Genomic DNA, 27,532 nt, shown 5'->3' on the forward strand with positions numbered 1-27,532 from the left:
ATTTTGGATTACATATTCAAAACTTCATCTACTTCTTTGTTTCTCAACCAATTATTTACATTTAAAATCCTTTGAAAGGATCTTATATACAAAAGGTTATGAGAAATTCTCTTAGCACCTTATTTTTATATATTATTCTATAAATGTACAGTATACTGTATGTTACTTTTAAAGGTAACTTATTTACATTTAAGTTTTTTGTTTTGAAAAACGAGAGAAATTTTCCCTAGAATGGCAAACTTACAAAACAACCAGTCACACTTTTTCTATTAGCTGATGAAGCCCCATCTTATCCTATTAAAAGCATTTGCAACTATTTCTACAAGAAAATACTTGGAAGTCTTGAAAATAGTAAATTAGATCATAACTTATTCAAGAAGTCTGATATACTATGAATACAAATTATCAAGCTGTTCTTGCACCACAATTATCATTTACAATTAATGCATTTATAAATATAGACATTTCCTGTCTATAATTCAAATGAATAAATTACTAAAATTACTTCAATGAGATGAATTTCTCTTTACCTTATACGATGGAAGAGGGAAGTGGAATTCTCTGTCGAATCGTCCTGGCCTTCTCAAGGCCGGATCAATAGCATCAATTCTATTAGTTGCTCCAATTACTATCACTTCTCCTCGGGAGTCCAGCCCATCCATGAGGGCAAGAAGGGTCGATACTATGCTCGAATGAATCTGATCCTGCCTAGATGAACGTACCGGTGCCAGCCCATCTATCTCGTCAAAAAATATTATCGATGGTCGCATCTGATAAGCCTGCAAATATAAAATTGAAAAGTAAGAGTATTTGCCTATAAAGATTACTTTAAAAACCAAGAATACTTGCCTATAGAGATTAGTTTTAAAAAATAAGAATATTTGCCAATAAAGATTACTTTATATAATAAGAATATTTGCCTATAAAGATTACTTTAAAAACTAAAAATATTTGCATTTAAAAATTATTTTTAAAAATAAGAATATTTCACTATTTAGATTAATTTAAAAAAAAAGAATATTTGCCCATAAAGATTACACTATAAAATAAGAATATTTGCCTATAAAGATTACTTTAAAAAGTAAGAATATTTGCCTATAAAGATTACTGGTACCATCAATGTAAGGGAATATTTAATACAAATGGTGAAGTAGGGGGGTTATGGGGTCCTTTGATTGGGTAGACATTACTACACTGGATCCTTCTCTGGTTACAGTTCATTTTGCCTTTGCCTACACATACACCAAATAGTCTGGCCTATTACAAAATAGTTCTTCTTCACCCAGAGAGTTAACTACAGCAATGTAATTGATCAGTGGCCATTTTCCTCTTGGTAAGGGTGGAAGAGACACTTTAGCTATGGTAAGCAGCTCTTCTAGGAGAGGGGCACTCCAAAATCAAACTATTGTCCTCTAGTCTTAGGTAGTGCCATTGCCTCTGTACCATGGTCTTTCACTGTCTTGGGTTAGAGTTCTCTTGCTTCAGGGTACACTCGGGCACACTATTCTATCTTATTTCTCTTCCTCTTGGTTTGTTAATGTTTTATGGTTTATATTTATATTTTAATGTTATTACTAATCTTGAAATATTTATTTTTCCTTGTTTCCTTTCCTCACTGGGCTATTTTCCTTATTGGAGCCCCTGGACTTATAGCACCCTGCTTTTCCAACTAGGGTTGTAACTTAGCAAGAAATAATAATAATAATAATAATAATAATAATAATAATAATAATAACCCATTTCAATTTGCTTGATATTTTTACCTGGTCAAACAGAAGTCTCAGCTGTCTTTCAGATTCACCAACCCATTTGCTAAGGCAGTCAGCACCTTTGCGCATGAAAAATGCAACCTTCTTACTTCCCACAGCACATTCATTGGCCAAAGCTCTGGCAACAAGTGTTTTTCCAGTACCTGAAATATATATATATCAAGGTAAGCCAGGGTCATATAATTACTTTCTTTCTTACCAAACCTTACGAGAATTTTATCATGCACAAACCTATTATATTACAATAGCCCATGTGTATCAGTAAAATTTCCAAACGTAACAGATAAAGAACAGTCAACCTTCTCACTGATCTGAGTAAGAGTTGAGAGAAATTTTGTTCCATCGGCTTGTGAGAGTAGCAAAATGAGCAACATATCAATTTTCCAGAACTCACACGTTACAAAGATATGAGCTATAGAGGGCTTAAGATACAAAACTGATAGGATTTCAAAAGACACTGGAGAATCACATGCTAAGGACAACTTCCTCTGATCATCTGATAAAGCAATGAAAAATTTCTACCAAGATGCAGACCTGTTCTTACACAACCTTGCTAGACACAGCTATGGCACTTTTTGGTAGAAGTACCAATACACCTAGTATGCCATCAAAAATTTTCTAAAAGCACCATACAACTAAGATATGTAAATAGTATAATAAACGGTAGATTAAGGGCATCCTAACCATTATAATTAGTCTTATCTTTTAATATCTCTCTGTTGCTGTCTCACACTATGTAAAAACAGGAGAGGGGGTTCCCAGCCCCCTCGTCCCATCCCTTTTAGTCATCTCTTATGGACACGCAGGGATAACGTTGGCGCTATTCTAATTTTTATAAGCCCCCGCGGCCACATGGGTAAGAGTGGCAAATGGAAGAGTAGTAGAAAGGGCATTAATGGATTATGTGTTGATAACTAAAAGAATGTTTGGAAGATTGAAAGACATGCACGTGTTTAGGGGTATGGCTAACAGTGTGTCTGCTCATTTTTTGGTGAAAGGATAATTAGTTGTAGCAAAAGAGTGGGGGAATAGAGTAGGTGAATGTAAAAGGGAGCTAGTGAGGGTTGAAGAGCTAATAAAACCCGGGGGTAAAAAGTAAATATCAGGAAAGGTTGAAAATGACATATGACGAAGTGAAAGTAAGAGAAACTGGCAATTTAGAGGAGGAGTGGAAGTTAGTAAAAGAAAATTTTGTTGGGATTGCAAGTGATGTGTGTGGCAAGAAGGTTGTTAGAGGCAGCATGAGGAAGGGCAGTGAATGGTGGAATGAAGGAGTGAAGGTAAAAGTGGAAGAGAAAAAGAGGGCTTTTGAAGAATGGCTGCAGAGTAATAGTGTAGAGAAGTATGAAAAATATAAGGAGAAAAATGTGGAAGTAAAGAACAAGGTACGTGAGGCAAAGAGGGCAGCTGACCTAAGGTGGGGTCAGGGATTGGGTCACTCATATGAAGAAAATAAGAAGTTTTGGAAAGAAGTGAAGAAAGTAAGGAAGGCTGGCTCAAGAATTGAAGAGACAGTGAAAGATGGAAATGGGAGGTTGTTAAAAAGAGAGGAGGCAAGGAAAAGATGGGCGGAATATTTTGAGTTTACTGAATGTTGAGGATAATAGGGAGGCAGATATAATTGCTGTTGCAGGTGTTGAGGTGCCAGTGATGGGAGATGAGAATGAGAGAGAGATTACAATAGATGAAGTGAGGAGAGCACTAGATGAAATGAGAGTAGGAAAAGCGTCTGGTATGGATGGTGTGAGAGCTGAGATGTTGACTGTACTTGAATGGTTGGTGAGTGTTTAATATGTGTTTTGTGTTGTCAATGGTACAAGTAGATTGGGTTTATGCATGTATTGTACCACTATATAAGGGTAAAGGAGATGTGCATGAGTGTTGTAATTCAAGAGGTATTAGTTTGTTAAGTGTAGTTGGAAAAGTGTATGGTAGAGTAATGATTAATAGGATCAAGGATAAAACAGAGAATGCAATCTTAGAAATACAGGGTGGTTTTAGAAGAGGTAGGGGTTGTATGAATCAGATTTTTACAGTAAGGCAGATATGCGAGAAATATTTAGCAAAAGGTAAGGTGGTGTATGTTGCGTTTATGGATCTGGAGAAAGCGTATGATAGAGTTGATAGGGAAGCAATGTGGAATGTGATGAGGTTATATGGAGTTGGTGGAAAGTTGTTGCAAGCAGTGAAAAGTTTCTACAAAGGTAGTAAAGCATGTGTTAGGATAGGAAATGAAGTGAGTGATTGGTTTCCGGTGAGAGTGGGGCTGAGACAGGGATGTGTGATGTCACCGTGGTTGTTTAACTTGTATGTTGATGGAGTGGTGAGAGAGGTGAATGCTCGAGTGCTTGGACAAGGATTAAAACTGGTAGACGAGAATGACCATGAATGGGAGGTAAATCAGTTGATGTTTGCGGATGATACTGTACTGGTTGCAGACACAGAAGAGAAGCTTGGCCGATTAGTGACAGAATTTGGAAGTGTGTGTGAGAGAAGGAAGTTGAGAGTTAATGTGGGTAAGAGTAAGGTTATGAGATGTACGAGAAGGGAAGATGGTGCAAGGTTGAATGTCATGTTGAATGGAGAGTTACTTGAGGAGGTGGATCAGTTTAAGTATTTGGGGTCTGTTGTTGCAGCAAATGGTGGAGTGGAAGCAGATGTACGTCAAGAGTGTGAATGAAGGTTGCAAAGTGTTGGGAGCAGTTAAGGGAATAGTAAAATATAGAGGCTTGGACATGAATGTAAAAAGAGCTCTATATGAGAAAGTGATTGTACCAACTGTGATGTATGGATCGGAGTTGTGGGGAATGAAAGTGACGGAGAGACAGAAACTGAATGTGTTTGAGATGAAGTGTCTAAGGAGTATGGCTGGTGTATCTCGAGTAGATAGGGTTAGGAACGAAGTGGTGAGAGTGAGAACGGGTGTATGAAATGAGTTAGCAGCTAGAGTGGATATGAATGTGTTGAGGTGGTTTGACCATGTTGAGAGAATGGAAAATGGCTGTCTGCTAAAGAAGGTGATGAATGCAAGAGTTGATGGGAGAAGTACAAGAGGAAGGCCAAGGTTTGGGTGGATGGATGAAGTGAAGAAAGCTCTGGGTGATAGAAGGATAGATGTGAGAGAGGCAAGAGAGCGTGCTAGAAATAGGAGTGAATGGCGAGCGATTGTGACGCAGTTCCGGTAGGCCCTGCTGCTGCCTCAGATGCCTTAGATGACCGCGGAGGTAGCAGCAGTAGGGGATTCTTCAGCATTATGAAGCTTCATCTGTGGTGGATAATGTGGGAGGGTGAGCTATGGCACCCTAGCAGTACCAGCTGAACTCGGTTGAATCCCTTGTTAGACTGGAGGAACGTAGAGAGTAGAGGTCCCCTTTTTTGTTTTGTTTCATTTGTTGATGTCGGCTACCCCCAAAAATTGGGGGAAGTGCCTTGGTATATGTATGTATATATTTTAATATAATTACTTTAAAGAGTGCAAGCAAGTCATTCTACTAGTGACAATGATTCTAGTAAAGAAACGACAAAACACTCACACACATTATATATATATATATATATATATATATATATATATATATATATATATATATATATATATATATATATATATATATATATATATATATATATATATATATATATATATATATATATATATATATATATATATATATATATATATATATATATATATATATATATATATATATATATATATATATATATATATATATATATATATATATATATATATATATATATATATATATATATATATATATATATATATATATATATATATATATATATATATATATATATATATATATATATATATATATATATATATATATATATATATATATATATATATATATATATATATATATATATATATATATATATATATATATATATATATATATATATATATATATATATATATATATATATATATATATATATATATATATATATATATATATATATATATATATATATATATATATATATATATATATATATATATATATATATATATATATATATATTATATATATATATATATATATATATATATATATATATATATATATATATATATATATATATATATATATATATATATATATATATATATATATATATATATATATATATATATATATATATATATATATATATATATATATATATATATATATATATATATATATATATATATATATATATATATATATATATATATATATATATATATATATATATATATATATATATATATATATATATATATATATATATATATATATATATATATATATATATATATATATATATATATATATATATATATATATATATATATATATATATATATATATATATATATATATATATATATATATATATATATATATATATATATATATATATATATATATATATATATATATATATATATATATATATATATATATATATATATATATATATATATATATATATATATATATATATATATATATATATATATATATATATATATATATATATATATATATATATATATATATATATATATATATATATATATATATATATATATATATATATATATATATATATATATATATATATATATATATATATATATATATATATATATATATATATATATATATATATATATATATATATATATATATATATATATATATATATATATATATATATATATATATATATATATATATATATATATATATATATATATATATATATATATATATATATATATATATATATATATATATATATATATATATATATTTGTGTGTGTGTGTATGAAACGAGAGTAGGAAAAGAATGGTATGGATGGTGTGAGAGCCGATGTCGAAGGAAGGGGGTGTGACGGTACTTGAATGGTTGGTGAGATTGTTTAATGTGTTTTGTGTTGTCAATGGTACCAGTAGATTAGGTATTTTGTGTACTGTATTGTACCACTATATAAGAGTAAGGGAGATGTGCATGAGTGTTGTAATTCAAGGGGTATTAGTTTGTTGAGAGTAGCTGGAAAAGTGTATGGTAGAGTACTGATTAATAAGATTAAGGATAAAACAAGAGAAAGCAATCTTAGAAGTACAGGGTGGTTTCAGAGGAGGTAGGGGTTGTATGAATCAGAATTTTACAGCTAGGCAGATATGTGAGAAATATTTAGCAAAAGGTAAAGAGATGTATGTTGCATTTATGGATATGATAGAGTTGATAGGGAAGCAATGTGGAGTGTGATGAGATTATATCGAGTTGGTGGAAGGTTGTTGCAAGCAGTGAAAAGTTTCTACAAAGGTAGTAAAGCATGTATTAGGATAGGAAATGAAGTGAGCGATTGGTTTCCGGAGAGATTGGGGCTGAGACAGGGATGTGTGATGTCGCCGTGGTTGTTTAATTTTAATGTTGATGGAGTGGTGAGAGGTGAATGCTCGAGTGCATGGACAAGATTTGAAACTGGTACATGAGAATGACCATGAATGGGAGGTAAATCAGTTGTTGTTTGCGGATGATACTGTCCTGGTTGCAGACACAGGAGAGAAGCTTGGCCGATTAGTGACAGAATTTGGAAGTGTGCGTGAGAGAAGGAAGTTGAGAGTTAATGTGGGTAAGAGTAAGGTTATGAGATGTATGAGAAGGGAAGATGGTGCAAGGTTGAATGTCATGTTGAATGGAGTTACTTGAGGAGGTGGATCAGTTAAGTACGTGGGGTCTGTTGTTGCAGCAAATGGTGGAGTGGAAGCAGATGTACGTCAGAGAGTGAATGAAGGATGCAAAGTGTTGGGGGCAGTTAAGGGAGTAGTAAAAAATAGAGGGTTGGGCATGAATGTAAAGAGTTCTATATGAGAAAGTGATTGTACCAACTTTGATGTATGGATCGGAGTTGTGGGGAATGAAAGTGACGGAGAGACAAAAACTCAATGTTTTTGAGATGAAGTGTTTAAAGTGTATGGCTGGTGTATCTCGAGTAGATAGGGTGTCTGCTAAAGATGATGATGAATGCATGAGTTTATGGGAGTACAAGAAGGCGGCCAAGGTTTGGGTGGATGGATGGAGTGAAGGAAGCTCTGGGTGATAGGAGGATAGATGTGAGAGAGGCAAGAGAGCGTGCTAGAAATAGGAATGAATGGCGAGCGATTGTGACACAGTTCCGGTAGGCCCTGCTACTTCCTCCGGTGCCTTGGATGACCGCGGAGGTAGCAGCAGTAGGGGATTCAGCGTTATGAAGCTTCATCTATTGGTGGATGGATAACGGGGGAGGGTGGGCTGTGGCACCCTAGCAGTACCAGCCGAACTCGGTTGAGTCCCTTGTCAGGCTGGGAGGAAGATAGAGAGGAGAGGTCCCCTTTTTTGTTTCATTTTTTTTTTTATGTTGGCTACCCCCCAAAATTGGGGGAAGTGCCTTGGTATATGTATGTATGTACTGTACAAGAGAACAGGAGTTTATAAATACTAAAAAAACTACAGCTGTTGTGGAGGAACCATGTAGTTACTGTAAGAGCTACCCACAACAGGCAGAAAATATTTACACATATGGAGAAGGGGGAGGGGGAACAAATTTAATCACTGATCAAACCCACAAAGGGGATCAACAAGAATGGTAAATATATATATATGAAGTTATGGTGGATATAAGCAATCACAACATCTAAGGAACAAGATTACAAATGATTAGACAAAGAATGAGCCTTTTCAATGCACCATGACGAAGATAACAAGGAAAGCTCTTTTGTCAAGTGTTTGCTGAACACAAGGTTACCGTCAAGTAATGATATTTTTGCTTTAATATGGAATAGATAAAAGATTTATGGAACCCATCTTTCAATAAAAAAAAAAATAGCAAGAAAAATAATCAACCAACCTGGAGGTCCATGGAAAAGAACTCCTCTTGGAGGTGTAATTTTGAACCGTTCGAAGACTTCAGGATACAGGAGAGGGAACACAATCATTTCCTTCAAGGATTTGACGTGGTATGACAATCCTCCAACAGAATCAAAGCAAATATTGCGGTCCAAAGACATGGGGTCGATATCTGCTAAACTAGATCCAATTTTAGCCCTGTCCCTTTAGAAAGTGAGGAAAAAACAAATTAATACAAAAATTACTATAATTTGACTTGAATAATCTAATCTGCCCGTTTGAAACAATGGGGCTAAAGTGTTTCTGAAATCTTATGAGAAAACTACCATATACAGGTGGTCGCCGACTTACGACGGAGATCGGGACTAAGAGATGCGTCGTTAAGTCGAATCCGTCATATGTCGAACTAAAAAAATGGAAGTTTCCGTACATTTAATATGATGCATTGTGATTCGGCAATCGTCTCAATCATATTTTATCAATATTTTCTCACTCGCTCACTCTCACTCTCACTCTGTTGATTTTTTTAATCCAGTTAAATATCCATATTTCTTTGAAAATTATTAAAAAAAAAAATTTATATCATAATTCGTTATTTCGCTTATGGGAATAGTAACGCATCGGAAGGAGATCACTTGATTTGCCTCTCGCCTTCCGCCAGAAATATGATGTCATCAGACTTTTTTCTTAAATATACGTTAAGTTGTATAAATCTCATAACTAATGATACAGACCACTAAAACACTTTATTTCGTTCCTCGGTGTTTCGATGATGGGAATACTGTAATAAGATTACTCGGTAACACAACGAAAGGAAATCATTTGGTTTGTCAGCACACCTCAACCAGATACATGACGTCACGAGACACGTGACTTACATGCTACGAAGAATGACTTGCAAAATATGTAAATTTACTTCCTTTTTTCTAGCAAGAAATGAAAAGAAAATACTAACTTACAAAGCAAAAGTATTTCACTTTTATAATGTAAACGGAAATATATTTTCTAGAAAATATTTGTCCTATTAGTATACTTTCTTTAGATAAACATCAATCTATTATCAGTGATTTAATAAAACTAGTGTACAGTCAAATTTACGCTACGTAGTACTCATGACAACCGATACAACCCCACAAAATACTTTGTATCGTTACTTTATATTTCGATGATGGGAACACTAATATTAATCGTTAGCCTATTGAAGGGAAATCACTGTATTGCCCGGTTGCTTTCTGCCGGTGATGTGACGTCACCAGACATATATTATGAACTTGACAGATATCAAAACTTTTGTTAATGTATTTTTTACTGAAAATAGATACTGTATATCAACAATAAAAGAAAATAATAATTTAACAAGGTAAATTTGTTTATTTTTATGCAAGAAAATAGAATATTTTCAAGGAAATATTCGTCCTATTCCCGATAGACTTGTGACGTCATCACCCTGAAAAAATTTGTCGTAAAGTCGATGTCATAAGTCGCATAGATCGTAAGTCGGGCATTACCTGTAATCCTCTCATATCCAACTTATTGCTATGAGGTCATTAAATTACTATCACTATTAGGAAGAATGGCTGTTAAAATTTCATTTTGTACAGTCTCAAAGTCTTTGATGCTTCAAAGATATCATGACTGCTAAACAGAAGCAAAATGACAAAATTCAAAGTAATTTGTATTTTTCTTAATGATACACACCTATGGCTATTTATAGGAATCATACTTCCCGCTTCGCCGAAAGCAAAATCCCTGTAAATAGCAAGGGTTTATATTGGTGTCAGAACAAATATATAAATCCACACGTTTACACTAAAAGAAAAACGTATACAGTGGTACCTCTACATACGAATTTAATCCGTTCCACAACCAACTTCGGGTGTAGAAAATGTTCGGTTGTAGAAACGAATTTTCCCATAAGAATACATTGAAATAGGATTAATCCGTGGTTGAGCCCATAAACCTATGATAACTCCTTAATAAATTACTACACATAATTACACATGACAATAATACACACTAAATTAGATAATAGACATGTAAAAAAGAATAATCATAAAGAAATAATAAATAAGAAACGGGTTTTCAGCGTCACTTTACCTTAGAAAGTCCAGCGCAGGTGTCGGTCTTGCTGCGCAGAGAGGAGACGGACAGGCGGCGAGGAGGTAGAGAGGGTGACTACGATAAACGTACACTAACATAACTTATTCTAATTTACACTAAGTGAACTTTAACCTAACTTAGCTCATTTTTTTTTTTTTTTCATTTTTTTATTTTATATTTTTTTTACATTTTCTTTTTTTTCTTTTTGATGATTAATTTTAATCACTTTCACTCTCTACACTTAAAATTGATTGAATTTTTTTCTCTTCAATCTTTGCCGTTTTCTGTGTTTCACTTCCTTTCGCTTCACTCTTTGCCGTTTTCTTTGAACCACTTCCTTCTTCATTGCGAGTTCGCTTCGTAGTTTTTTTAAAGAAGCTATTGATAGAAAGTTGCACGGTCCTTTCAAACTTCTTCACAGTCAGCTGCAGCCTTTGTGTCCGCACTAGCAGCCTCTCCGTGGCGAACAACTGCATGAATCCCGGACCGTTTCTTAAATTTTTCAAACCAGCCACGAGATGCCTTGAAATCGTCTGAGGAACGTTCGGTTGAACTCGAACCCAGCATCACCCCCAGAGCTCGCCTCCAAGTCAGTGAAGATGGCGTGCGCCTTCTCGCAGATGATAGTTTCGGTGATGGTGTCTCCAACAATCTCTCTGTCCTTGATCCAGATTTGCAGAAGTCGTTCCATCTCTTCACTGACAGGGCTACGACGTTTTGAAATGATGGTGATCCCCTTAGAAGGTTTCACTGCTTTAATGGCTTCTTTCTGTTTCAAGATTGTCGAGATCGACGACATGTTTTGGCCATATTCTTTTGCAAGTTCACTCATGCTTTTCAATAATTCCTTGCTTTACTTCTAAAGAAAGCATTTCCTTCTTCCTTTTCTCACCACTACCACTTGCGAAACTAAGCCTATTAGGACCCATGATTTACGTAAAATACCGTAAAAGGATGAACGTAAAAAATCACGATTAAAACACCGTTAATAGCAGAACACACAGGGCACAACCACACGAAGCCGACGAGATCAGAGGAATGACCCAAGTCACGCTAATTGAGGGTCCCTCCGAGGTCGAAGTGCTGCCTTCTATCGGCAGAAATAAAAAATACATCCGGCGCTATGAGTACCATCTACGTGTACGCGTATTGTTTACTTCGGGTGTCGAAAAAAATTTGGGTGTAGAGTAGGAATGTTCGAATTGTACTTCGCGTGTCGAAAAATTCGGATACAACCCGTATGACGAAAATTGCTTACTTTGTCGAAATATAATTCGAGTGTAGAGTAACAAAAATTGCTCGAATTTTACTTTGGGTGTTGGAAAATTCGCATGTAGATACGTTCGAACGTTCGTGTGTAGAGGTTCCACTATATATGCAAGTATAATGTTTACACTACTCTAAACAGCATAGAAAATTACAATGATGAAGAAAATGGAAGATAGTAAAGAGATATGACGAGTTTAACGATTCATGGCTAAAGAAAGGTAGGAAGAACATAGGAAAAAATAGCCTGATCAAAGACCAAGATAGTTAGGACATGCAATGAGAATAAATTAAGGAACTATGTCAAAAATTAGTGAAGTATAAATTAAAGAAACCGGACAGATTGAGATAGGAAAGGCTACAGAGAAAGAATTAGACCAGACAGGTATTCAGGTGAATGTTACAGCAAATTAATTTCGCACCAGAACTTCTCCGGGAAATGCCAGCAAAATCCAGAATGATGTGGTTTTACAAAACTAAGTTACATCGAAGTTACCCTAAATATTGGTTCATGTGGACAGGCAAAGTAATAAGATCTTCCACCCGCTGAACTCATCGGTCTACTTACTTGAACGACGATAAGGCCAAGTCTTCTGCAGTCAAATTCATAGGGAGGCAACGGTTACGAGCCTTGGCCATAGTTTTTGACTTCCTTTTTTCAAAGTGACTCTCATCTGAACTGCTGCTATCACTAGATGTTGTATTATGGGCTGCCTAGAAAAAAAAAAAATAATTACTCCAAGGATTTCACTTCAAGAGCCCCAGGAAGTTTGAAAAATTTAAATTTTATATACTAAAGACTCCTAAGAATTAATTTTCTTGTATATTCTTAAAACTTATTCTTGCAAAAACAAAATGCAGCATATGCATAAATTATAGAAGTAATGCAAGATGAATCTGTCATTCACAAAATTTCATGGAAGAAAGGGTACCTAATCATTTTATTACAATAGCTACATCACTATCACAATTCATAACAAAGCCATTCATGTATCTGCATAAATAGAAACTTGAACAGAAGCTAAGGGTAGTGTTCTTGGCCCATTACTTTTCATACTATGTACACATGACATGTGGTTTGGCCTAGAAAATAAGCTTGTTGCATATGCAGATGATGCTGCTCTCTTTGCATCAATTCCATCTCCTGAATGTATATCTGGGGATGCAGAATCCTTTAATAGAAATCTAGCTAAAATTAGTGGATGGTGCAAATTATGGGGTATGAAGTTGAATCCTAACAAAACAAAGTATGATTGTTGTAAGTAGGTCAAGGACAGTGGCTCAACATCCAAATCTCAGTATTGATAACGTTTCTTCAACTTTGTATGACTAAAAATTTTAGGTGATTTTCGACAGCAAATTTACTTTTGAGAAACACATTAGGTCTGTGTATTCTTCAATTGCACAAAAAATTGGCTTATTGAGAAAGTCTTTTAAGATTTTCAGTGATCATTCCATTCTGAAGATGTGTTTTAATTCTTTCATTCTACCTTGTTTTGAGTATTGTTCTCCTGTCTGGTCTTCAGCTGCTGATTCTCATCTTAATTTGTTGGACAGAAACTTAGTCTATTAAATTTCTTAGTCATGATCTAGATACCAATCTTTGGCACTGTTGTTCAATTAGTTCATTACGCATGTTGCATAAGATTTTTCCTAATTCTGACAATCCTATATATTCAGATCTTCCAGTACAATTCCATCCTCTTTGTAATACTAGGCATGCAGTTAATTCTAATAGCCAGGCCATCTCCATCATGAGGCTAAATACTACACAATATTCTAGAAGTTTTATTCCAGTTGTGACCAAGTTGTGGAATGATCTTCCTAATCGGGTAGTTGAATCAGTAGAACTTCAAAAGTTCAGAGTTGCAGCAAATGTTTTTATGTTGAACAGGCTGACAAGTCTTTTTATAGTTTACATATGACATATCTGTTTTGACGTTACTGTTTTTAGAATGATTTATTATTAATTTGTTCTCATCATACATTTATTTCCTTATTCCCTTTCCTCACTGGGCTATTTTTCCCTCTTGGTGCCCTTGGGCTTCAGCGTCTTGCTTTTCCAACTATGGTTGTAGCTTGGCTAGTAATAATAATAAAAAACCCATCTCCTGGACTATAATTTCAGTGGTATTTTTTCAAGTTTTACTTATTCATCAAACCTCAACTTCTCTCCTTCGGAACAAAACAGACGTTTCAATAACTAACAACTTGCCCCTAGTGTCCTTCCAGTGGGGTCCATCTTTATCCTAACTTTTATTTTTGTATCCCTTATAACTATAACTAGTGCCTGTCAGTTGGCCGACATTTTAACATATTTGAATGAGAATCCAGTTTCTTGTTCGAGTACAGTATTCCTGGTCTACCTGCCAGTAAAACTGATATCCTTATGCAATCCCAAGATGACTTGGATGAATATTTCATTCCTTCCTTCAAGTTTCATAAGATACTATACAGAACAGTATAGATCTCTTTTCTCGCTATAATGATGAATGGACATTATTGACCTTGTCAAGAATGCTTTCTGGTCTACTAATAAATACTCCCAATACCCTCAAGGGAAAGCTTCTCAAACAGCCCCACTCCAAAGATACCACTGCAATGTTATGAAACCTGTAATTACCCACAGTTAATAAAGAGAAGCTCTAACAGAGCCACTTACAATTATTGCCTACCTCCACAGCAAATATACTCAGCATTTACCAGACAAGAGTGCAATCTATTCTGAGAAGTGTGACTTTGGGTCTACAGCAGCACAATTCATTTCCACCCAGTAAAAAAAGTTGTTGCTGAAACATCAGACTAAATTAAAGAATAGACTTAAAACTGCTCAAGAATTATTTGCCAAATAGTGATATCACATTAGCTGGTTTGTTATAAGGTACCACCAATATTCAATGAAAAAAAAAATAGTGGCCTTCTTCAAAATAGGCATACAGTAATTCTATTTTGCTATCAAACTGTTTAGTTACTTAAAATTTGTCAATTCACAATTTTCAAAAAAAAAAAAATAAGGAATTTTGCTTTTAAGCTTTAATTTCTGTGCTGTAACATATGTAATACATAATTCAAACATTCTTTAAAATTTCAAAGTATTTTCTTCAACCAAAACATGTACAGTAATACCCATCATTCCATCTGTTCTGACTTTAGGTTGCTCATTCTGAACTATTGGATACAAAAATAAAATGCTTGCTATGCCGTTTTACCCAATGTTACTTCAGTCTCTATGTCGCACAACAAAGAAGAACTGTACAGTACTTTACTTTTACATGTTTAGTTACGTGTATAAGAAACACAAAGTCATTTAGGAGTCTTTAGGGATCAATTAATGACTTAGATCAGGGAACTATTGCATTGCTGAATAACTAGTTCCATTTTATAGAAATAAAACACCTCAAACAATCAACCAGCAATGACCCTCAACAAATAATACATACCCTGCGTTTGCGATGAAACATGTGCTTCCTTGCAGGCGAATTGACGTAACGTTTATGGTTCCTACATTCCCTTTCTCTGTGGTGGGGACTGCCTTCTCGGAAATTTCTTCCTCGACCCTTATCTAGATATAATAAATATGAATGTTATATAAATATTGAAAATATGATAAATGAGCAAATAATGGATACATGCAAATATAAAAAAATCTTACAATTAACCAATTTCCTTTGCACTAATGTAATTAAAAAAGTATGTCAAAACCCAGTACACTTTTATAGGTTAGCTTAAGATTTTTATTGAATAACACCTTTTTAGCAAATTATACTTTAGCACAGAGTGCAGAAGGTTCAACATTCACAAAAAGCTTTAGCTTTTATCCTACTATTTTGGCTTTGACCTTCCTTTTATAGGCTTAACACCCTCAACCTTCTTTATTCAACAAGGAATCTTTGGTCCAATGACCAGTCTTCACACTTTTCATATATTATGAGAGAACTTTTTAGCTACCAATAAGGGAAACAGTATTGATGGGGGCTTTTATCAGACAAAGAAATAGACTATGGCAGATTGGACTGGAATTATGAAGTTGGGAAAAGCAAAAACAATATGAATAAAGGATACGTCCGCGAAGCCTCCCACATGTAACTTATGCATTCTCTAATCTTTAGAGGAACCACTGATCCAATTACAAATCTATATCGATCTCATAACACATTAGCATGATGAGCAAGAGATGGTGTTTTTTGTCCAAAGACATGCACCTTTACTTTGATGCATAAGAAATTAGCCAGAGGTCAAACACTGAAGCCTAATGTAAACATCACCTTAGGAATAAAAAAATACAACTAAGCACGTCCAACTAGCAAAAATACAATAATCAAAATTTTCCATATTTCTGACCATCTTTTGAATTCAAATCATCTTTAGTTATACCATCTATTAAGCAATAAAGGTATGCAGGTCTTTTGAAGTCTTGCTTTTTCTCTCAAGACTTAATACTTCTCTGTATTTTAGACTCATTATCTCCGCCAACAAAGTTGGAAGGAGGTTATGAATTACCCCGTGTGTGTGTGTGTATGTTTTTGTTTGTGAACAGCTTCCTTGCCACAAGTTTAATCGTTGAGTAATGAAACTTGCAGGGATTAACTTACGTAAAAAGCTGGAAAAGATTATATTTTGGAAGGTCAAAGTCACATGTCAAGCAGAATGTCCAATTCACGTAATCAGCCATAAGTTTGGACATCGTTGTCACAGACTTTAAACTTGGTTCATAATTGTGTGTAAAAATTTACGTCAATTAATACATGTTAAGGTCGAAGGTGAAGGTCGAGTCCAAGGTCAAATTCAGGTCATCAACCATACAACCAAAATTTTAATCTTAAATTAATGAAACTTCCAAGGATTTTAAACTGATGAAAAGAGCTGGATATTATTACACTAATAGACTCTGGGAAAGGCAAACTGGTTTTGAGAAATAAGGCGCCATGGCGGAGGTATGCACTCCAAGTGCTTTTCAAGTTCCAGCTGTGATCAGACAACAGGATGATCACCCTAATCAAATGGTGAAATCAGTTGCATGCACATTTAAACTTGGTGCAAATGCTTTTAGTTGACCAGATTGACAGGCCGCTATTCATAATTTTTGTTAAATACGTGGTTATTCTATTTTTCTAATCTATTTATACTCTACATTGGGCTACGTTCCCACTCTTTACAAACTCGGGTCAGTGAAATATAAATCTCATTCCAATCTCTGACATAATTGTATGAAAATAATGGAGATTGGATGGGAACAGCTATATATTTGGGCTTATATGAAAATATCCTCCTTTTGCAAGTGATTTAATTCATGCAATTCCTCACATTACAACAGTTTTGACTTCTTAACATTTTATCAGTTTTACTTTATCATTCCAATCAAGTCTTCTGTTTAGCTACAGTTACAAATAGTATGGATTTTTATGTACCAAATAATGCCCTTACTACAGCACCTTCAAAGGTAGAAGGTTGGCCTGGGCACCAACCGCCCGTTGAGATACTACCGCTAGTGTTTTATGGGGTCCTCTGACTGGCCAGACAGTACTACATAGGACCCTTCTCTCTGATTAAGGTTCTTTCTCTTTGCCTACACAGATACCGAATAGTCTGGCCTATTCTTTACAGATTCTCCTCTGAGATTGCCAAACAATTCTTCTTCACCCAAGGGGTTAACTACTGCACTGTAATTGTTCAGTGGCTACTTTCCTCTTGGTAAGGGTAGAAGAGACTCTTCAGCTATGGTAAGCAGCTCTTCTAGGAGAAGGACACTCCAAAATCAAACCATTGTTCTCTGTACCATGGTCTTCCACCGTCTTGGGTTAGAGTTCTCTTGCTTGAGGTACACTCGGGCACACTTCTATCTAGTTTCTCTTCCTCTTGTTTTGTTGAAGTTTTTACAATTTATATAGGAAGTATATATTTTAATGTGGTTACTATACAAAATATTTTACTTTTCTTTATTTCCTTTCCTCACTGGGCTATTTTCCCTGTTGGGACCCCCGGGCTTATAGCATCCTGCTTTTCCAATTAGGGTTGTAGCTTATACATATATAGTAGTCTCCAGGACACTGTCCTGTCCCTTTCCACTGCTGCTCATGAGTGACCTTTAAAACATTTCAAGACATTTAAACAAGGACGTAGAATTATTACAATGGTATTACTTTTACAAAGATCAGTTTTCCTGAAAAGGAAAGATAGCCACTACTCATATGTCAGTCTAATAAAATGGTCTCGGAACATATTGGCAGCCATTAAGGTTATTTTTATCGTGTATTAAGATTATCAAGTGTTACACTTATATGCAAGAGCCTCTTAATCCTTTTGATTGGCACTGTAACATCTTTACAGTATGGGTTTAACACGCAAGTTTTCCATTATTACCAATGAAGTAGATATTTGTGTGCTTTTTCATTAAAAGTATTCTTTAAAGAATTACCCTTTTTATAATCATTATCATTATACTGGAGTGTCAGGTTATTAAAGAAGCAATACACAGAATACATTACAGTGGATGTAAAAAGGAAAAGAGGCAGGGAAACTAGAATATCGAGCTGCACAATTTTCATAAATCAAGAGGGCACTGTAAATATGCAAAACATTGAAATTAAAAGTATGTTGTGGATATCAGCAACTGTAATTAACACATTCAGTCCTGCTCAATACAGTACCTAATTCTCTATTCTTTTAATCTGGGATGATTGTGTAGCACACACAACATAATTATAAAATAATAGGTTTGTGATAAAACAAATATAAAATTGTTATAGTTATGTTTTGACCCTTTCTGTCAGAAAAAAATTACCTAAGGAAAAACTATAAAGCTCACCTGAAGCATTAACTTGAAAGGGTCTACTCTCCCTTCTATTTTGACGAAGTGAGTAACGAGAACCAATTTGTGCTTCGTCTTCATCATCATCATCATCACCACCTTTATCACTATCACTTTCATCGGATGACGATACACTCTTATTAACAGACCGCCTCCTGTCCTGTACTTCATCTTCATACATAAACCGCTGCACTGGACGCCTCTCTCTTTTCACTCTTGAGTACAGATCTTCAAACTGCTTTAATGAAGAAAAAAAATTGCAAAATATATTCAACAAAATATCACAAATTTCAAGTAATTTGTATTTTTCCTAACAGTACTTACCTCGAACTACTTTCTTAGGAGTATCTGGGATCTCCTCCCAACCGACCAGAGTTTTGTGTAGTTTACCCTACTCGCATTTTCTGTGGGGGTTAACCTCAGGCGGAGTGATACACGCCCTGAGGCTAACCCGGGGTCAGGGAGCATGCTTTCTCAGGTTTCGACCTCCAGTAAGTTCTTGGTAGCTTAGGTTCTTAAGAAAGGAAGGGTGGGCCATTACCCGAAAGTAGTTCGAGGTAAGTACTGTTAGGAAAAATACAAATTACTTAAAATTTGTGATTTGTTCCCACACGGAGTACTTACCTCGAACTACTTTCTTAGGAGACTTACACTTTAGGAGGTGGGAGTGGCCTTCTAGACCTAGAGACCGAGCTAAGCATGATCAGGGGAACCTAGATAGGAGGCTAGGTTCTGTTGCCATTCATGAAACACGGAAAATAGGGAAAAACTACACAAAAAGCTCTATCTTAGTGTCTAAGTAACTCACCTCTGCAAGAATTCCTAAGAGACATGTCCTTCCGATGATCATGCTCAGGGGGATTACCCGAGCACATCTTCGAGCGAAAATAGGGGAAGGAAGAACAAGGGGGTTAAGGAACGAACCTGTGTCTCTTGGTCTTACCATCCGCAGTTGTTTTTGGGGCTATGTCATCAAACGGTTTGGAGCGCAGAGATGACGGTTCCTAATGAGAATCAGTCCAGGGACTTCTTCGAATAGTCCTTTAGGTAGTGAGCCGTGAAGGTCGACTGGTTAGACCAGGTGCCATCTCTCAGGATTTGGTCCACTGCCATATTCTTCTCGAATGCTAACGGGGTACTTAGACCCCTAATGTCGTGGGGCCTGGGCTTGCCCGGCAGGGAAATTCCCGCACTACTGCAGGCTCTGATAATCACCTGTCGCAGCCAGAAGGAGATGGTATTCTTTGAGATTGGCTTCTTCACTGGGCCTGTGGAGACAGACAGACTTTTGATATTAGGCCGAAGTTTAGCCGTCCTCTCTAGGTATTTCCTTATTGCCCTGACAGGGCACGGCCTTAAGTCCTTCGGGTTGTCCGAACGGGGAATTGCTGGTACTGAGAAGCCTTCAAACCTGGGATCCCACACGGCTGGATTCTGGGTCTTAGCTACAAAGGATGGTACAAACTTGAAGGAAGCCTCTCGTCAACCCTTCGAGTGCGAGACCTCGTAAGACAGTCCATGAATCTCCCCTACCCTTTTTGCTGAGGCCAAAGCCAGCAGGAAAACAGTCTTGAGGGTGAGATGTCTTTTAGGGGCTCAAACGGGGGTTCTGATAACATCTTCAGGACCCTGGCCACATTCCACTGTGGCACCCTAACGGCTTGAGGGGGGCATGCCTGCTCAAAACTCTTGATGAGCATCGAGATATGTCTAGAGGCTCCCAGGTCGATGCCCTTCAGGAGGAAAACTTGGCCTAACGCTGCACGGACTCCCTTGATGGCCGGAATAGACTTGTTGACCACGTCCCTGAGATAGACCAAGAAGTCCGCAACCTCCGGGATGGAGGCCTTCAGTGGCTTGATGCTCCTGGAGTACCACCACTTAGTGAAAGTGGCCCACTTTGCTTGGTAGACCGCTGCTGATGAACGTCTCAGATACCCTGACATCCTTGCTGCTGTCTTCGACGAATAGCCTTCCTTCCACAGGAGACGCTTAATAACCTCCACGCATGAAGGCAGAAGGACCGAGGGTTCTCGTGGAACCTTTGAAAGTGGGGCTGCCGGAGAAGGTCTGGCCTGTCCAGGAGGGGCCAGGGTGGAAGACACGCTAGTTCCTTTAGATCCAAGAACCATTCTCTCTCTGGCCACCAGGGAGCTACCAAAGACATCTTTAAGTTGTGGGCCCTCCTTACTCTGTTAAGCACCTGCCTGAGCATCGCGAAGGGAGGCAAGTCGTAAACGTCGAGATTGTCCCAAGGGTGCTGGAAGGCGTCCTCTAACCCCGCTCTTTGGTCTGGCACAGGAGAACAAAACACGGGGAGCTGTGCATTCAGTCTTGTCGCAAAGAGGTCCATCACTGGCGACCCCCATTTTTGGATGATGACTTTGGCCACTACTGGCTGTAGGGACCACTCGGCTCCTACTACTTGTTCCATCCTGCTGAGGTCATCGGCCAGGACGTTCCTTTTTCCCAGAATGAACCTTGCTGAGATCTTGATCTGCTCCACCTCGGCCCATTCCAGAAGTTCCAACGTGAGGTCGCACAACTCCTTCGATTTTAGTCCTCCCTCCTTCTTTATGTAGGCCACCACCGTGGCATTGTCACACATCAGTGCCACGGTGTTCCCCCGGAGTAGATTGACGAACTCTAGGCACGCTCTTCGAACTGCCCTCATTTCTAGGACGTTTATGTGTTGAGCCTTCTCCTCATCCATCCATTTTCCTCTTGCTGACCTTCGAGGAGGTGGGCACCCCACCCCCCCTGGGATGCGTCCGTGAACAGGAGCATCTCGGGAGGGACGGCTGCGAAGGGCATTCCCTTGAGTGTGTTCGATCTGCTGCGCCACCACTCCAGGACTTCCTTTGTTTACGGGAGAACAGGAATCACTTTGTGGGGGGAGTCCCTCTGGTTCCAGAGCTCCTTCAGATTCCACTGGACCCCCCTGAGTTTGAGCCTCCCCTGGGGGACCAGTTTTTCCAACGATACGAGATGGCCTATCAATCTTTGCCAGTCCTTCACTCTCCTGGGCTGGTCCGACAGGAAAGGACGGAGGATCTGGTCCAAGTTGTCTAGTCTCTCCGCGGAAGGGAAGGCTCTCGCCAACCAGGAGTCCAAGACCATTCCGAGGTAGGTCATCCTGGTGGAGGTTATCAGTTGAGACTTCTCCAGGTTGATGATGATGCTCAGGACATTGCAGAACGCAGAAGCTTCGCGCCTTGCTCCCTCAGTACTTCCCGAGGCTGTAAGTAACAACCAGTCGTGCAGGTACCGAATCAGGCGGATGCCCTGTTCGTGTGCCCATACTGAGACTGTTGTGAAGACCTTCGTGAAGACTTGAGGAGCTGTGGACAGCCCGAAGCAGAGGGTCTTGAACTGCAATGTCTGGGCACCCCATCTTACCCTTAGGTACTTCCTGCTGGAGGGGTGTACTGGGATTTGGAAGTATGCGTCCTTGAGGTCTATGGACATCATGAAGTCCCCTTCCCTCAGGGACGCCAGGACCGACTTCGGGGTGTCCATCTTTAAGTCAGTCTTGCACACAAACTTGTTGAGGGCTGAGAGGTCTATGACAGACCTCCAACCTCCCGTTGCCTTCTCCACCAGGAAGAGTCTGCTATAGAACCCCGGTCCACCAGGAAGAGTCTGCTATAGAACCCCGGGCCCGGCTCCTGGACTGGTTCTATCGCTCCTTTTGCCAGCATCGCCGAGACTTCCTCTTGCAGAGCTGTCCTCCTCAAGGGGTACTTTGGAGTCAACCACTCTGCCCGTAGGTCTGCTATTAGGAAGGATAGCCTGTACACTTCTTTCAGAACTGTTACCGTCCACGGGTCTGCACCGTGGTCTTTCCATGCTTGCCAAAAATGTCTGAGGCATCATCCCACCTGAGGCTTGGGCAGGAGTAGTGGGTCTCTCTCCCTATCTCCTCCTGGAGGAGCGGCCTGCACGCCCTCTCCCGGCTGCCGCGTAGGAAGGTCTAAAGGAGGACTGAGTTGACGATGTTCCCCTACGGGAGGGCTGCGAAGGTTGTGACCAAGCCGTCGCTGGGGCGTCTCTCCTGGGCTGGCTAGGCGAGGCCCGAGGAGGTGGAGGAGCATCGGAAGCGGTCCTTCTGTGGATGGTTCTTCTCACTGACTGGGGTCTGAGATCACCCACGTCTTTCCATTTTCTGACCCTTTCCATTATTTCTTCCGCTGCCTTCAGGGGGAAAAGGAAATCGTCCCACAGTGGCAGGTTTCTCCAGGCTCTCTCTTTTCTGTCTGGGATACGCCTGGTTATTTTATTAAGGACTGTGTCCCTCCTCCGCAGGATCCAGTTGGTGGCTTGAGCTAGAGACTGGTAGGAGACAAACTTTAGGGCCCTACCTCCCGAGCTAATCAGCTCCTTCAATAGGGCCTGATTCTCCGGACCAAGAGGTCATAGGAAGCCTGGACTCCTACAAGGGCGGAGGCCCACCAGTCCAGCCAGGAGGACATGTTGACCAGGACCTTGGCTATCTCCTCCATCATCGTAGCCTCTGACTGCGAGAAACAGATCGGAGCGGTCGAGGCCCTATCTTCAGGTCCTCCTTGGCCTAAAACCTCGAGAGCTGGTTCCACCTTACAGGCACCTGGTCGCTGTCCCTCAGGAAGGTAAAATTTGCTCTGCGACCTCAGGCCTTGGAGCAGCTTGGGGAACTTTGGGTCTTGGGAGCCTCCGTATGGTTGGCCACGATTTTGTTGATGTGGGCTCTACCCAGCCTAACATCCCTGGCCATCGGTAGTGCTAGGGATGGTTATGTTGAACAGGGGCCTCTACCAGTCTGTTTAGGCTAGAGCGCCAGGGGTCCTCGGCGGAGGGTTCGGGCTCTTCGATCCTGTGATGGCTCCTGATGAGCCCTATCACTCTCCTGTATGCAGAGACCTCTACGTTATCCTCCATATCCTACGTAGGGTGATCTGCTGCTCGTGACGGAGCCCTCTGGCGGGGGCCTCCGTACGAGGCTCTGGACGAAGGACGGACATTGCTGTAGCGGCGAGGGCCTCCACCCTAGGTCTATCCTTCGTCGTGGAGGATCAGGCTTCCGTGGGCTTGCCCGACGGGGGGAGCCATCTCCCTTCTCCTGACGGTGAAGAGTCACCTTGGAGGATGGAACAAGGCTGCCAGTCCGAAGGGGCGACTCTCTCCGCTGGCCGGATTGAGCCGGAACCTTCGCGGCCTTACGCCTGTCCGATGGGGCCGGAAACGACGTATCCCTCCGTCTGTCGAATCTTCCGCCAGAAGTGAATCTGTCCGGAGTTTTGGATCTAGGGCGCCAACCTGAAGAACTCGGAACTGCTGAGAACTCAAGGAGCTTGCTACGCGGGACCAGCACCCATTCTTCTCCAGGCGATCTACTTCTCCTAAACTTCCTTCTGGGGGACCTGGAGCGTTTACCCCTGTGGCGAGACCTGGAGCGTGAGCGGGAACGAAAATGTCTCCTCCGGGATCTCTCACAACGTCTTCGGGACTTCTTTCGGGCCTCGCCCTCCGAGGAACAGGAACTCGCTACGGCTGACGAGTCTGACGATGCGTCGTAACTCGTCGGCGGGGCGGGCGAAGAGCCGCAGGAGGAATAACCCAACGACCGGAGGAAGACGAGGGCTGTAGGAAGACGTCTGGTAAGGTAGTCGACAGCACTGGAGGGGAGCATGGGCGATCTTCGATGGGGAACCAGGTTCCGAAGCCTTCCTCCGTTCTCAAAGGGGACCTGTAGGGCGTCCTCGGAGGTACCCACCCGAGGGAGTCTGATGGCGGTGAGTCGTCTTTCCCGACGGAGCCCTCGGCTTTAGAGGTACCTGAAAAGCATGCCCAAGAGGCAGGAGAAGAGGCAGTAACATTCTTACCCCACATAGGGTCATCAGACGAGACGTGCCCCACAGGCACCAGGGCTCCGTCTTCAGAACACACACCCATCCCTCCCTCAGGACCCTCACTTGCCTGGAATGACGCCACTACCCCACTATCCTGCAATACAGACTCCTGTGGAAGAGCCACCGGCTTCTTCCCCGCAACGGACTTACCTCGTCCCCTACTCTGGGTAGGGGAAGGTGGTATGGAGGCTCGCCCTGACGACGCTCCTGGAGACGCAAGGGGAGAGGAGATGCTCGCCTTCTTAGGGGACCTCTTGGGCGCCTTCTTCGTGCCAAAGCGCACCCACTAAACTTCGTTCCACGATTTGCACTCCGGGCACGTGTCCGTAGGGGAACACACACTGCCCCTACACGACAAACACAAGGAGTGCGGGTCCACCTCCGGTTTCGAAAGAAAAGCACCACACGATTTTCCGGCCATAGGCCCAGGACATCGGCGGGGATGCTCCATTACGCACTACAGTAGTAACACACCATAAGAGACAGGAATGCAAAGGGAAGGAACAAGGGAAGCACAAAGGTACCACGTGGGACCGCGGAGAGACAAGGGAAGGATACAAATATACCACGTGGAGACCACGCGAGACACAAAGGGTCGGGGGGACAAGAGTCGCACTGGGATTAAGGAGAGCGTCGAGATGTTATCGCGACGCGACCAGGGACTTACTGGAGCTCGAGACCTGAGAAAGCATGCTCCCTGACCCGGGGTTTGCCTCAGGGCACGTATCACTCCGCCTGAGGATAACCCCCACAGAAAACGGGAGTAGGGTAAACTACACAAAACTCTGGTCGGTTGGGAGGAGATAAAGTAGTTCGAGGTAAGTACTCCGTGTTGGAACAAACATACTTTCATACAACCATTTTCATAAATCTTTCTCTTATAGGTTTTACATCAAACTTCATTATGCTCAATATTAGTTACACATCAGAAAAACCCTCGCGTGCCCAATATTAAAAGCTACAGGTACACCATGAGATGAAATTCTGAATTAACAATCAATGAGACAGAATTTTAGTCAGCATTCAAAGAAACAAGGAAAAACTTGAGCATTTTCAGGTTCTAACGAAGACAAAATCCCAACAATTTATTCTCAATATTTAGGATGCTGATAAAATCAAACCATCCATTGAGAATATCAACTCAAACATTCAAGTAACAACTATATAACAATTGTCCACAGTATACTATGGCTAAAAGAGTACTCATGATGAAAAAAAAAAAACAAAGAATAAGAATAACCAATCCTGAAAGAGCTAATCATTTATCATGAATTAAATTACCAATTACAAACTGTATTTACTTACTGAACGGTCTTTCGATGAAACAGCTCTCGCCATAATTGGGTCATTGATCCTTTTTATTTTCTTGATGGGCTTGGCTCGAATATTTTCCTCCTCCTCCTCCTCCTCTTCATCCTCATCTTCCTCCTCCTCTTCCTCCTCCTCTTCTTCCTCTTCCTCCTCCTCCTCCTCTTCTCCTACCTCCTCCTCCTCCCTCTCTTCCTCTTCCCCCTCAGTATCATCTGTTTTCTGTTTGTTTGAGTCCACGCTACTTCTAGTCCTTATTCTGCGCATTGGAATTTCTTCTTTGACTTTCACGCACACTTCAGTTTCTGATTTTTTATCACTGTACTTTTCTTTATTACGTCTTCTTGTCTCTTTCCCCACAGATACACCCTCACTCTTCCCTTCCTCAAAACTCTTGTTTTGACCACGCTCCTTATTCTTAAAACTAAATCTAGTCTTCATCTTGCCTTCGTCATCGTCATCATCGGTATGCTCCGGTTCCTCCCTGAAATATTAAGTCATCATTAGTAATCATTATAATTGTTAATAACAAAATCAATTAACGAAGGAATACTTAAAATACCGGAATAAATTAGCTTCAGATATGCCATGAAGATTATACCTATCAAAACAAATATTAAATATTAAAAATGATCATAAATTGCCTTTCCTCAATTGGCCATAACCAGATTGTCGCCAGAATCTACCTATTTTAAAGTATGAGGGTTTCTATTCGTGTGGGAACAAATAATTATAACCACCTCTATTTCTTTCTATGTATAAGGTAATATGCTCTCCCAGGTTTTTGATACGTTATAGTTTCAACCCCTCTTTCATCATTAATTTCATTGTGTGCTTTTGGAAAGTATTTGCAATAATTTCTTCTAATATTACATAGTTCAGTATTGGTGGGTTCCGCCCTTCACTTGCCCTTTACAGCATGACTGCAAGTATCCAACATTCTCGTGTTTTTGTATTCCGGGTAGGTCCAAAAACAAAACGCTTTACCATGATTGGTTTTATTGTTCAATGAGATTTGTTTGTGCAGGTGCTAGTACTACTTCCTTTGCAGTACTTTTTCTTAAACTATAATGATAAATCACAAATTTTAAGCAATTTGTATTTTTCCTAACAGTACTTACCTCGAAGTAACTCGCCTCCGTAAAAATCCTCGGAGACGTATTCATTCACTGACAGTGTATCCCCTGGAAGGTGAAGGACTCAAGGGTCATGTAGGGGAAGGGTGATAGGGGGGAAAAGGTAAGGAAGGAATCTGTCTCTTAGACTTACCGCCCATGGCTTCCTCAGGGCTACACCTTAAATCTTTTGGAGCGCAGAAATGACAGGGCCAAGAGAGAACCCGTCCAAGGATTTTCTCGAACATTCCTTTAGGTAGTGAGCCGTAAAGGTGGACTGCCTTGACCATGTGCCTGCTCTCAGGATCTGGCCCACTGCCATGTTCCTCTCGAAGGCCAATGAAGTACTCAGGCCCCTAATGTTAT

General features: G+C 39.4%; 2 protein-coding genes across 6 annotated transcripts in view; one reads left to right on the forward strand and one right to left on the reverse strand.

The window, feature by feature from the left end:
• Positions 1 to 27,532, forward strand: part of tefu (Serine/threonine-protein kinase tefu) — a 912,746-nt gene that overhangs the window by 325,237 nt on the left and 559,977 nt on the right. The gene's annotated exons all lie outside the window — the stretch shown is intronic.
• LOC137652269 (ATPase family AAA domain-containing protein 2-like) overlaps positions 1 to 27,532 on the reverse strand; it is a 102,471-nt gene that overhangs the window by 33,745 nt on the left and 41,194 nt on the right. For 4 of the 5 annotated variants that reach the window (XM_068385549.1, XM_068385546.1, XM_068385551.1 and 1 more), the window contains 7 exons: positions 26,049 to 26,535; positions 18,853 to 19,093; positions 15,488 to 15,609; positions 12,616 to 12,761; positions 8,683 to 8,885; positions 1,764 to 1,912; positions 531 to 779 (listed from right to left, as the gene is read on the reverse strand). In XM_068385549.1, coding sequence (XP_068241650.1) covers positions 531 to 779; positions 1,764 to 1,912; positions 8,683 to 8,885; positions 12,616 to 12,761; positions 15,488 to 15,609; positions 18,853 to 19,093; positions 26,049 to 26,535 — 1,597 coding nt within the window. The remainder of the gene's footprint in view (positions 1 to 530; positions 780 to 1,763; positions 1,913 to 8,682; positions 8,886 to 12,615; positions 12,762 to 15,487; positions 15,610 to 18,852; positions 19,094 to 26,048; positions 26,536 to 27,532) is intronic. The other variant, XM_068385548.1, reaches the window with a different exon arrangement.

Source organism: Palaemon carinicauda, chromosome 13, assembly GCF_036898095.1.
Source record: "Palaemon carinicauda isolate YSFRI2023 chromosome 13, ASM3689809v2, whole genome shotgun sequence".
Classification (NCBI taxonomy): Eukaryota; Metazoa; Arthropoda; class Malacostraca; order Decapoda; family Palaemonidae; genus Palaemon; species Palaemon carinicauda.